The 12716-nt window shown below is 41.8% G+C and overlaps 1 gene segment (V, D, J or C); it reads right to left on the bottom strand.

The window, feature by feature from the left end:
• Positions 1–7824: 7824 nt before the first annotated feature.
• LOC119884659 lies at positions 7825–8294 on the bottom strand (the record flags this gene model as incomplete). The annotated part of the segment is given in 2 exon segments: positions 7825–8135; positions 8243–8294. Coding segments are annotated over 2 exon segments (363 nt in total), but the record flags the coding sequence as incomplete, so codon positions are not given.
• Positions 8295–12716: the final 4422 nt, after the last annotated feature.

The raw sequence follows: 12716 nt of genomic DNA, 5'->3' as shown, positions 1-12716 counted from the left end.
ATGTCGGCCTACTGCTCGTAGCCCCGTTCTGGCCAACCCTGGTGTGGTTCTCGGACATCATGATCGCTCCTGGACAGCCCGCCGTGGCGGGTCCCTCTGAGGAGAGACCTGCTGCCCCAGGCGCAGGGCCGGGTTCTTCACCCTTGCCCGCCATATGGCGACTGTGGGTCTGGCCCCTGAGGGGGCACAGTACCTAGAGTTCGGGTCTAACAGCCGGAGCAGACAAGACCCTCCTCAGCTCCAGGGCCCCGTCCACACGGATCCTCCGTGGTGCCCGGAGGATGAGACCTGCGACTCGGTCCAAGGTTCCCACTTGGGATCTGGCGGTGGTTCTTGGGGCGTTGGCTGAGGCCCCCTTCAAACCCCTGGAGTCAGCTGAGGCTAAGCACTTGACCCTCAAGATGGCCTTTCTCCTTGCTATCACCTCTCTGAGGAGGGTGGGGGATCTCCAAGCGCTTTCGGTTTCCCCGCAAGCCTGGAGTTTGCCCCGGGGAATATTAGGGCTATCCTGCACCCTCGTCCAGGATACATCCCTAAAGTGCCTTCTTGTGCGGCAGGGTCCACCGTGCTGCAGGCATTTCATCCTCCACCTCATGTGACGGCGGAGGGCGGGAGACTTCATCTGCTCTGCCCTGTCAGAGCACTGATTGTTTCAGAGCCAAAGCCAACACCTGTCTGATTCCAACACCAACAATCTGGTCGATCACTTCAATCATATCTGCTTGTCATCACTAAATATTACTGCTCCTCTAAAGGTTAGGCCTGCGTCTAAAGCTAGTAAGCAACCCTGGATAAATGACAGCATTCGCAGCCTAAAAAGGGAATGCAGGAAAGCAGAGCACAGATGGAAGAAATCCAGTCTCCAAGTCCATTACCTCAGTCTGAAGGATTTATTAATTAACTACAATAACATGGTTAAGGATGCGAGAACACAATTTTTCTGAACTCATTACTACACATAAACACAATCACAGGTTTCTGTTTAAGACTGTTGATCAGCTGGTAAACCCAACCCCTCCTTGTGCCTCAGCTGGAAGTAATGATGACTGTGAATTGTTTTTATCTTATTTTACCAATAAGGTGGTGTCAATCAGAGCCTCTATTACCCCCACTGCCTCTTACTCAGAGGTTCCTCACCAGCAACAAGAGAGTTTTAACCAGTTTTATCCCATCGACTTGTCTGAGCTTTTAAAAACAGTATCACAAATGAGAGTGTCCTCCGGCCCACTTGATATAATACCTACAAAATTTTTACTGAAAGTAATAGATTCTGTTTGGCCCCATTTGATCTCTGTTTTCAACAGCTCCCTATCTACTGGTTGTGTCCCTGATTATTTTAAAACAGCTTGCGTGAACCCACTTTTAAAGAAACCTGGTTTAGATCCCTCCCTCCCACATAATTTTAGACCAATTTCAAAACTACCTTTTATTGCAAAGATTCTAGAAAGAATTGTGTCCAAACAGCTGCTCACTGTACTGGAAAATAACAAAATATTTGAAAAGTTTCAGTCTGGTTTTAGGAAGTACCACAGCACTGAGACTGCCCTGCTTAAAGTCACCAATGACCTTTTAATGTCTGCTGATGAAGGCATGTGCTCAGTCCTGGTATTTTAACAGAAGCAGTAAGTCTGTGCTACATGTTGTTCTTCACATCTGCCCTCTCTGTCCTGCTCTGCCATCTTTGGTTATGAAGGTTAATGGTGCTGATGTGTGTTCATATTTTATTTTAACTGGAAATAGCTGAAAAAGCTGTGATCCAGTGAGAGGCTGAGGTCAAAGGTGATGACCGATACCTTTCAAATTCACTGTTCCAGTTTGGGTCTTTTTATTAATTGGCAAACCAGACAAGACAATGGGATTATAATGAGATATGGATGAATGGAGAGAAGCTGTGATGGAGAAATTTATTTGATTTGCACTAAGATATTTTTAATCATTGAACTTGTAGTGATACATGTTCATAGGTGGTTAGTTCAAACATGTTGAAATGTTCAATCTATTTGATGAAAGTGTGTGTGTGTGTGTGTGTGTGTGTGTGTCCTCAGTGAAGTGTATCAGTCTCTGCAGTAGCTTCCAGCTGCAGCAGTCAGTTCAGTTTCTGTTCAGTCTGACTGAGGGAGGTTTTTGTACGACGCTTTTTCACTGTGTGAACACATATGGACTGTGATAACTCTGACAGTAGTAAACTGCAGCATCTTCAGTCTGGACTCCACTGATGGTCAGAGTGAAGTCAGAGTTTGATCCACTGCCTGTAAAACGACCAGGAATCCCTGATGCTCGAGTGCTAGCATAGTAAATGAGTCGTTTAGGTGTTTCTCCATCTCTCTGTTGGTACCAGGCTAAACAGTGGTTGTTGTTATAAACATAAACATTCTGACTGGTCCTACATCTGATGGAGACGGAGCCTCCCAGAGCAGAGCTCACTGCTCCAGGCTGAGTCACTGTGACCTGGCCTCTGGACTCTGAGGATACAGAGACAAAAACATAAAGCAGCGTCATGGTTTTGTGGGCTTCATTTCAGAGGGACGGATGTTCATAGAGGAGAGGAGTTTGATTCTCTGGACTTTACCTGTGAAGCAGCAGCAGAGGAGAGTCCAGATGAGGACGCAGATCAAAGTCATGTTTTTGATGAGGAGGATTTCTGTGGCTTCTGTTGTCATGAAGGACAGCTGTCAGTCATCCAGTGTTCAACTCTCAGGACTATAAACTCTCCCGGAGCACTGGAGCATGGTGCTGCTGATGCAAAGTGGCTCTCTATGGAAATGCTCTGACTGACTCCAGCAGGGACTTGGATTACTCTGATGATGCTGTTTATCTATGGATCAATCAATTTCCCTGAGTATTGATAAGACATTTTCAAAAAACCTCTTTTATATGATTTTGGTTTTATGCTTCTAGACAACAGAGTTATTTCAGCTAATTGCTAGAGAATAAAATGTAAATTTAATTTAAAATTAACTAGTGCTGGGCAACAATAAATTGTTAATCGTGATTAATCGCATTGTTACACACAAAATTGAATCATGAATTCTAAAGTAGTGTATTGCTTGACTTAAATGTACTGCTACATACACAAAAATGCAAAAACATGTGGTTTGCAAAGAGCTTTTTACCAGCAGTATTCCCTTTACACAGCAGCAATAAAATATTTCTTGTAAATCTCAACTTAAACATTAATGTAATCAAATCAATTATTAAACCACAACTATTTACCACTGCCAGGGAATTACCTTTTATCTAGCTTGTTAAAACAAGTTACCATCAGAGTCCAGTATTCTTGGGATTGGGAACATAGAAACAGTCTATGTTCAGTAGAAAGTGTCCCTGTTACAGTGAGGTGAAGTGGTCGAGCACAAGGTGTACTGGGGTTCCCGTGAAACTGTCGTGGTCTTGCTCGCCTCACGCACACGCCCGCCTGCTGCCAAAGTTGAATTGTCTTGAATTTTTTGTACGTGACGCGCAGCACAAATCATTGGAAGAGAGACTGATCCTCGCTGTTTGTGAGTTTCCAGAATCTAAATAGTTATCAGGACATCAACAGGAGGGAATTCACATGGCAGAGCATCCCCGCAAAACTAAATGCAGGCCTATCAGGTAAAGTTAGCCTGTGTATAATTTTAATTTAAGTTAAAGGCTACGGCTGTGTAGCGCACAGAGGCCGTTGCCATGGTTACTATCCATAGAGCGCCTGCCGTTCACTCGCAGAGAGCTGTCTCCCTGTCTGTTCACCTGAGAACCTGCCGAAGCCTCTCTGCTGCTTGTTTGGGTTATTTTGCAGGCTGATCAACATCCCACCTCTCCTGTGACCCATGGTTTGATTGTAGGCCTATGTGTATTCAGAGCCAGTGAGCAACGGACTTTCAAAATAATAATTTAAAAATCTATCGCCGTTAATTAATGAATGCTTTAACGCGATAATAATATGTTAAGGCAGCCCTAAAGTTAACATATTAAATTTAAACAATCAGAGACTATTTTTGGTGAGTTTGTTTGTGACAAAGTCTTCCTTCACCATGGAGGCTAACTCAGAGCAGCTTAACTAAACTGTTCTTCACACAATCCTGTCAAAATGAAATTTAATCAACTTGGAAGTGGAGAATTTATAAAACTTCAATCTCAATGTAAAAATGCTTAGATTAGTTAATTTTAAAATGCTCTCCACAATAATGGCTGTTGTTGTAATTAAATACAATTCACTTTCTTCATGTAAAATTGAAGTGAAGTGATACAGCTGAGCAGTGATACCTGTGTGATTGAATTTGCACTTGAACAGTAACGATGTTTAAACTGTATCTAGTAGTTCAACTCATCATTATAGCTGTTAATGTAAGTGAAGAAACACTTTGAAATCCAGATGAAGAACATCTGATTGTTGTCAGTTAATTTCTGTTTTGGTTTCCACTGAATAAATTATTGTACAGTCAAGTTTTTGATGATCTTGATAAGAAAGTTTGTTATTTATTTCCACTGTAGTTTAATATATTTCAGGTCGTTCTGTATGATGATTCTCTCTGTGCTGATTTGCATGAGAGGCTTCTTAAAGGGAAGTGAAAAAAATTGTGAGTGAGTGACTGGTGGAGCAGAAAAAACATCTGACAGAAACTCCTTAAAGGAGAAAATCAGCTCTCACACAGCAAAGGTGTCCTCTAAGCTGATTGGTGTCTCCTAGGTGATGTCCGTCCCACCCTGACGGTGCTGCCCCCCTCCAGTGAGGAGCTGCAGCAGGGGAAGGCCACGCTCATGTGCCTGGCCAACAAGGGCTTCCCCTCAGACTGGAGTCTGGCCTGGAAGGTGGACGGCAGCAGCAGCAGCAGCAGCTGGGAGGAGAGCAGGAGCCCCGGGGTGCTGGAGAAGGACGGCCGCTACAGCTGGAGCAGCACCCTGAGGCTCCCTGCAGACCAGTGGAGGAAGGTGGGCTCTGTGACCTGTGAGGCCACCCAGGGCTCCCAGGCTCTGGTCTCAGAGACACTGAGGAGAGACCAGTGTTCCCAGTCCTGACCTGACTCACTGGGACTCTGTTACTGGTTTTACTCTGCTACTGCTCTCAGTCTGAATTGATCAAAGATCTCTCCCTCTCTTTCTCTTTCCTTCCCTAACTCACTCTCTTATTACATGTTTCATTGATAAATTTAGTTTTTGTTGTTGTCATTTCAATTGTTTCATTAAAATAAAGACGAGTTCATCAAAGCTGTTGTTTTCAATTCATGTTATGGTGAAAGTTACAGTTTTGCTGTTTTGATAGTTCCATTAAATCCAGAAAGGTTATAAATGTACAAATATATTTGAGATTGTTTCTATTGTTTGGAAATGTCTTGAAATTATAAAATAATTTAAAGCATGCGTAATGCGTAAAATACGTAATATTTTGAGAGCAATTAATCAGATAATCATTAATGTAACATTAATGCAACAAAGACATTATTTGTTCAAGATTCCTTAAAGCTAGACCGTAGAAACTGCTTCATTACACAAACTGCAAATTAGATTTTTGGTGACAACAAAGATAATTTTTAAACTATTTCAAGGTATATCAGGATTAAAATATGTGGCTTATAAATGAATTGTACTATCGGTAAAAACTCTCATGTTGAAATGGGTTTAGAAATGTCCTGAAAGTTTCATGAATCTGGTTAAACTAAAAAGTCTATGATGAATTTGTGGCATTTCAATTATGAGGTAAGTTATTATCAGCATATTATATCACAATAGTATCAGAATCAGTAGTTTGATCTCAAAATACAACATGTGTGTTTAAGTTTGTTGAAAACTAAACTGTGTGACTTCAATATAAAACTTATGAATTTCAAGTTACATTTTATTTATTTTAAATCTAATCTATAAAGGAAACATGAAAATTCATGCCAGATCAAAACTAGTTTTAATGTGTTGGACTTATTGTCAGTAAATTACTAAAGGGTTTCTATAACTCTGCAGCTGTTGATTCAGATCAGTTCCTCTCCAGCTGCGAGATGTTTTTGTACGACGTTGTATCACTGTGTGAACGGACGGCTGTAATCCTGCTGACAGTAATAAACTCCTGCATCATCAGTCTGGACTCCTCTGATGGTCAAAGTGAAGTCAGTTCCAGACTGACTCCCACTGAAACGGCGAAGGGTTATTGAGACAAATCCAGTTTGGAGAAAGATGATCAACATCCAAACAGAAGAGTCTCATTTCTTTAACATGGAGAACAGATGGAAGAAGGTAAATGCTGCTTGTTTCAGTGTTTCTCCATCACAGCAGAACATCATTGTGGTGAACCTGGTTGCATCCTGAAGCAAAGTTTTCAGAAGAGAGTCTCACCCTGAACAAGGAGCCCCAGGGTGGCCAGCAGTAGAATCAGTGACATCATCATTGTGCTGCCGGCGTGTCAGTGGCTCTGAAAGGCCTGGACAGCCACTGATCAACACTGGCCTCTTAACGGCTGGGAGAAGAGAGGCAGGACACATATGCAAACACACAGAGTCAGTGAGCTGTAGCTGTCCTCAACATATCATGGTGTTTCCCCCTCAGTGCTGAGAGCGTTGATCTACATATTTACATATTTACATGTAGACGATACTGAAAACTTCCTCTACATGTAATATGGTAATATGGTGTTTTAGACAGTTATTACTGACATTAATATCAATGTTGGTTTGACATCTTTAGGTGTCTGTAATATGGAAAGTTCTTTAAGTAAAGTAGTGTTGGGTGTTTGAGGGGATTCTGAGGCCGACGATCTCAGAGAGCTTCCTCGAGAAACTCCAACCAGAAAACATGGAAGTCATCATCAGTTACATTACTGTTTTTATCACATGATCTTCCTCAGCAGATGGAGTTCACCCAGCTGTCATGGAATATTTTAACTTTGAGGCCAACGTGATCATCCATCCATCGTCAACCGCTAATCCTCCGTACAGGGTCGTGGGGGCTGGAGCGAATCCCAGCTGACATCGGGCGAAAGGCGGGGTACAACCTGGAAAGGTCGCCAGTCCATCGCAGGGCCAACGTGGACATGAAGTCCTAAAAATGCAGAGAAATAGGAATTTGAAAATCTACATTTTCCTGAAAACTGGGTGACTCCATCTGCTAAGAAAGATCATGAGATGTGATTGAAAGCTCCACAACAGTTAGTGGATGGATGTTGTGGGGAGTTTTTGTTTTGCCATTTCCACGGTTAAGAATAAACATTTAGTCTCAGTGTATTTGTGGAGTTTTGATTTGCATGTTGGAGAAAATGTGTTATTGGATATTGTTTTTATACAGTACATGCAGATATAGTTATATCAAGAAGGTTACTTCTTTTTTTTGAATTTTTATGAAGTTGATGATTGAAGTTTATATATTTAAAACACTATTTTGTGCTTTCATGGATGTACTGGTTTTGTTTGGGCAGTCCCTGATCCTGAATGTTTCTGATGTCGATCTGTGTCTTCATATTTTCAATTAAATGTATATATTTGAAATTGCTTTAATCCCGTATGAGGCTGAGGTCAAAGGTCATGACCAAGACTTTTCTTATCTGCTTTCCCAGGCTGGCTACTCTGGATTATTTGGCAAATCAGAAAAGACAGTGGGATTATAAAAAGACATGAATGGATGGACAAAGTAATTTGATTTAATATTTTTTGTAGTATTATTTTGCTACATGTTCATTGGTGGTTAAAGCAAAAGTTGTGAAATCTTCAACCTCATGGATGACGTGTGTGTGTGTTTGTGTGTGTGTGTGTCCTCAGTGAAGTGTATCAGTCTCTGCAGTAGCTTCCAGCTGCAGCAGTCATTTCAGTTTCTGTTCAGTTTGACTGAGGGAGGTTTTTGTACGACGCTTTTTCACTGTGTGAACAACCACTGACTGTTGATGTTATGTTCACTCTGACAGTAGTAAACTGCTGCATCTTCAGTCTGGACTCCACTGATGGTCAGAGTGAAGTCAGAGTTTGATCCACTGCCTGTAAAACGATCTGGAATCCCTGATGCTCGAGTGCTAGCATAGTAAATGAGGAGTTTGGGAGTTTCTCCATCTCTCTGTTGGTACCAGTGTAAATAGCTCCCACCATAAACATCCTGACTGGTCCTACATCTGATGGAGACGGAGCCTCCCAGAGCAGAGCTCACTGCTCCAGGCTGAGTCACTGTGACCTGGCCTCTGGACTCTGAGGATACAGAGACAAAAACATAAAGCAGCGTCATGGTTTTGTCGGCTTCATTTCAGAGGGACGGATGTTCATAGAGGAGAGGAGTTTGATTCTCTGGACTTTACCTGTGAAGCAGCAGCAGAGGAGAGTCCAGATGAGGACGCAGATCAAAGTCATGTTTTTGATGAGGAGGATTTCTGTGGCTTCTGTTGTCATGAAGGACAGCTGTCAGTCATCCAGTGTTCAACTCTCAGGACTATAAACTCTCCCAGAGCACTGGAGCATGGTGCTGCTGATGCAAAGTGGCTCTCTATGGAAATGCTTTGACTAACTCCAGTTAGTTATACTATATTTTAATATGGTATAGTAAAAATACTATGATCATAACAAACCAACTTCTGCCAGTACAAATCATCTTTTCAGCACCATTATTTTGCTCTGTATAGCAATTTAAGAGACAGTAAATGCTTTTCTTTTATTCTAACAGAGTTAATGCACATCTCTGCCATCTAATGTTGTGTCACTACCAGAGCAGATAACAGGTAGGGGTTACACAGAACTATCAATCGTCTGCTGTGCTGTAGAGACACATTTATACAGATGTGCAACCGCAGCTTTAAAATTTTTTATCTTCTTCATATCACATTTATTTTCCTTTCACAGGTTGATATTCATTGTTTACTCTTCTGTTTGTTCCTTAATGTTTCATTCAACACTTGATTTGCTGTCATCAATTGAGTTATTCTTAAATGTTTTTATGGTAACACATGTGGCATTTAAACAAATTTGAAAAGTTGAACGAATATTGTTTGGAAGATTCCAAAGGAAATTTAGAGATCGCTGTTTCTTGTTTATATCTGTGTCATTCTATGATACACACGTTCATTTTGTACAGTATGACGTTGCTGGACCACAAAGTCCAATAACACGGTTGCTGAATGTAAAATTTACTACAGTTTCCTCCATTATAAAGTTGTAGCTGTTATTTGCCACAGTAATAAGGATTTGTACATTCTTCTTGTGTTAGCTCCTGTCTCCAGAGACAATAGAGCCAATGTTGTATTCCCCAACATAGTTCTGAGACTGACAACATTAAGTGGAGAGAGTTTGTGCTGAGATTGTATTTCTGATTCCAAGTTCAAGAAAGAACTTTAAATGTCAATGTATTTGTTGAATTTTTTGTTGCATATAAAAAAAATGCTTTGTATTCAGTAATAGTAATGTGTAGATGTAGTCAGATGACGTACGTATTCATGATTTTTTAATAATTCCAATTGATATTTAGCTGTTCTTTACACAACTGTCACATCCCCGGCTTGTCTAGGGGCGTGGGACTAACAAAGAGAAATAAACCGGGTGGAAAAAACCATGGGTGACCCAAAACACGTCAAGTTAATGTATTTATTTCAAATTAGTAACAAAAAAAGGTGTTTAACAACTTAAAGCGATCTTTCATCCTATCAGAGATGATATGGGGTTTGTTATGTAAAGTAAATTAATTAACAAGATATTCAGCGAAAAATATGCAACACAATACACGGTCTCTACGGCTCCCAAAGTGCTGGTGAGGCACATGTGGAGATCGCCGCTCCTCTCACTACACCGGCTTCCAGTTGGTCGTGAACACCGGGCCGACGGCTGCCACCGCAGAGTCACCAGACATACAGCGCGAGAAGGAGTTAAGATCACGTCCCGCTACGGACCACACAATAAACCACACAGTAAGTCATACAGTCTAACACGAGCAGCCAAGGAAGAGTGAGAGTCAGAGCACTTCACTGGCTCAGCTTGAAACCCACTGATGGCCGCTGACCAGCTCCAGCTGCGGGATTTACGCAGCGCCAGGCTCAAGGCCCAGGTACAGACCTGCAGAAAAGAGACAGAGACACCCACAGCAACACAAGCACAACCCACAGACCTCACGGGTCGTAACAACATTTTTATATTTGAAATAATATTTTGTGAGTTGAGGGAGTTTTGTTTGGACCATTTTTTACCATGAAGGTGTCTGATGCTGATCTGTCTTCATATTTCCTTTAAACTGGAGCCAGAATGAGATAGAGGTCAAAGGTCATGGCCAAGCACAATAGCTGTTAAAGGAACAATGGTGACATTTTCAGTCCACTTAATGAAATTTTGTATGTGTTGAGTTGTGCGTGTGTGTGTTTGTGTGTGTGTGTGTGTGTGTCCTCAGTGAAGTGTATCAGTCTCTGCAGTAGCTTCCAGCTGCAGCAGTCACTTCAGTTTCTGTTCAGTCTGACTGAGGGAGGTTTTTGTACGACGCTTTTCCACTGTGTGAACAACCACTGACTGTTGATAACATGATAACTCAGACAGTAGTAAACTGCTGCATCTTCAGTCTGGACTCCACTGATGGTCAGAGTGAAGTCAGAGTTTGATCCACTGCCTGTAAAACGACCTGGAATCCCTGATGCTCGAGTGCTAGCAAAGTAAATGAGGAGTTTATGAGTTTCTCCATCTCTCTGTTGGTACCAGTGTAAACGGTTAGAGCTATATACATTCTGACTGGTCCTACATCTGATGGAGACGGAGCCTCCCAGAGCAGAGCTCACTGCTCCAGGCTGAGTCACTGTGACCTGGCCTCTGGACTCTGAGGATACAGAGACAAAAACATAAAGCAGCGTCATGGTTTCGTGAGCTTCATTTCAGAGGGACGGATGTTCATAGAGGAGAGGAGTTTGATTCTCTGGACTTTACCTGTGAAGCAGCAGCAGAGGAGAGTCCAGATGAGGACGCAGGTCAAAGTCATGTTTTTGATGAGGAGGATTTCTGTGGCTTCTGTTGTCATGAAGGACAGCTGTCAGTCATCCAGTGTTCAACTCTCAGGACTATAAACTCTCCCAGAGCACTGGAGCATGGTGCTGCTGATGCAAAGTGGCTCTCTATGGAAATGCTCTGACTGACTCCAGCAGGGACTTGATTACTCTGATGATGCTGTTTATCAATGGATCAATCAGTTTATCAGAGTATTCATCTCAAATGGTTTAAAATCTTTTTTACAGGTTTCATGCTACAAGATATATTTTGTTTCAAAATATCTTCTGCCTAAATTTCCAAAGAAAAAATATAGAAATTAAATTTAACATTAATATATCTAACTAAAACATCCATTCTGGAAATTTGTGTGACTGTCTTAATTTTACATCTCAGCTGATAAAATATTACAATCAGAGACTATTTTTGGTGAGTTTGTTTGTGTCAAAATCAGAGAGCCGTGTCTCTCTACAGTGAGAGGTTTTTGTACGGCGGCTCAATGAGTTTGTATCACTGTGGTTGACTTTTGGTGGAGGAACCAGACTGGATGTTGGAAGTAAGTCAAACATTTAACAAACTTTTATTGACTTGTTGTTTTTTTCTTTTATATTCAGCATGCCAAAAAACCTTTTGAATGTCCATATTAATGTATAATGTTTAATCTAATACTTTGCACTAGGAAACAAAGTTCCCTTCACCAAAAAAAACTCAACTCATTGCAATGAAATATTACATATTAGCAAAAGGGAAAATGATTTCCATCTTTACTGGTTAAGTTGTATCTTGAGAGGTTGTAGCTTTAGTTCTGCCTGAAAAGGTCTACAGTGAGGGTTTTTTGTAGTGCAGCTCAATGTGTTTTTCTCACTGTGGTTGACTTTTATTGATATTTTAAATTCAGCTTTTGAATGTTTGATGGAGATAAATATATTTAGTTTGTTTCAGTGATTGGGTTTTTATTTCTCCTCATTTACCAGCAGCTTTACTAAACATTTCTTTACACATTACTCACACTGAAATTCAAACAGCTTGAAGTGGAGAACAGATAAATAATAACAATAATAACTTTAGTTATGATTAAATACAACCCCGCGACCCTGTACGCAGGATAAGCGGTTGATGATGGATGGATGATTAAATACAATTCACTTTCTCCACGTAAAATTGAACAGAGGAAATATAAAAATGGGTGTTTCAAAATGTTGCATATTGTGTATTTGGTTCACCTCATCATTAAAGCTGTAAGTTTAGAAACACTTTGGTAATGATTGAAATCTGGATGAAGAACATTTGATTGTTGTCAATTAGTTTGATATATTTCAGGTCGTTCTGTATGATGATTCTCTCTGTGCTGATTTGCATGAGAGGCTTCTTAAAGGGAAGTGAAACAATGTGTGAGAGAGTGACTGGTGGAGCAGAAAAAACATCTGACAGAAACTCCTTAAAGGAGAAAATCAGCTCTCACACAGCAAAGGTGTCCTCTAAGCTGATTGGTGTCTCCTAGGTGATGTCCGTCCCACCCTGACGGTGCTGCCCCCCTCCAGTGAGGAGCTGCAGCAGGGGAAGGCCACGCTCATGTGCCTGGCCAACAAGGGCTTCCCCTCAGACTGGAGTCTGGCCTGGAAGGTGGACGGCAGCAGCAGCAGCAGCAGCTGGGAGGAGAGCAGGAGCCCCGGGGTGCTGGAGAAGGACGGCCGCTACAGCTGGAGCAGCACCCTGAGGCTCCCTGCAGACCAGTGGAGGAAGGTGGGCTCTGTGACCTGTGAGGCCACCCAGGGCTCCCAGGCTCTGGTCTCAGAGACAATGAGGAGAGACCAGTGTTCCCAG

Source organism: Micropterus salmoides, unplaced genomic scaffold (genome assembly GCF_014851395.1).
Source record: "Micropterus salmoides isolate LMB-PRFRI ecotype aquatic unplaced genomic scaffold, ASM1485139v1 Ms_hic_scaffold_3615, whole genome shotgun sequence".
Classification (NCBI taxonomy): domain Eukaryota; kingdom Metazoa; phylum Chordata; class Actinopteri; order Centrarchiformes; family Centrarchidae; genus Micropterus; species Micropterus salmoides.
Note: the sequence above shows the minus strand (reverse complement) of the source record. Positions and strands in the feature narration are given on the sequence as shown.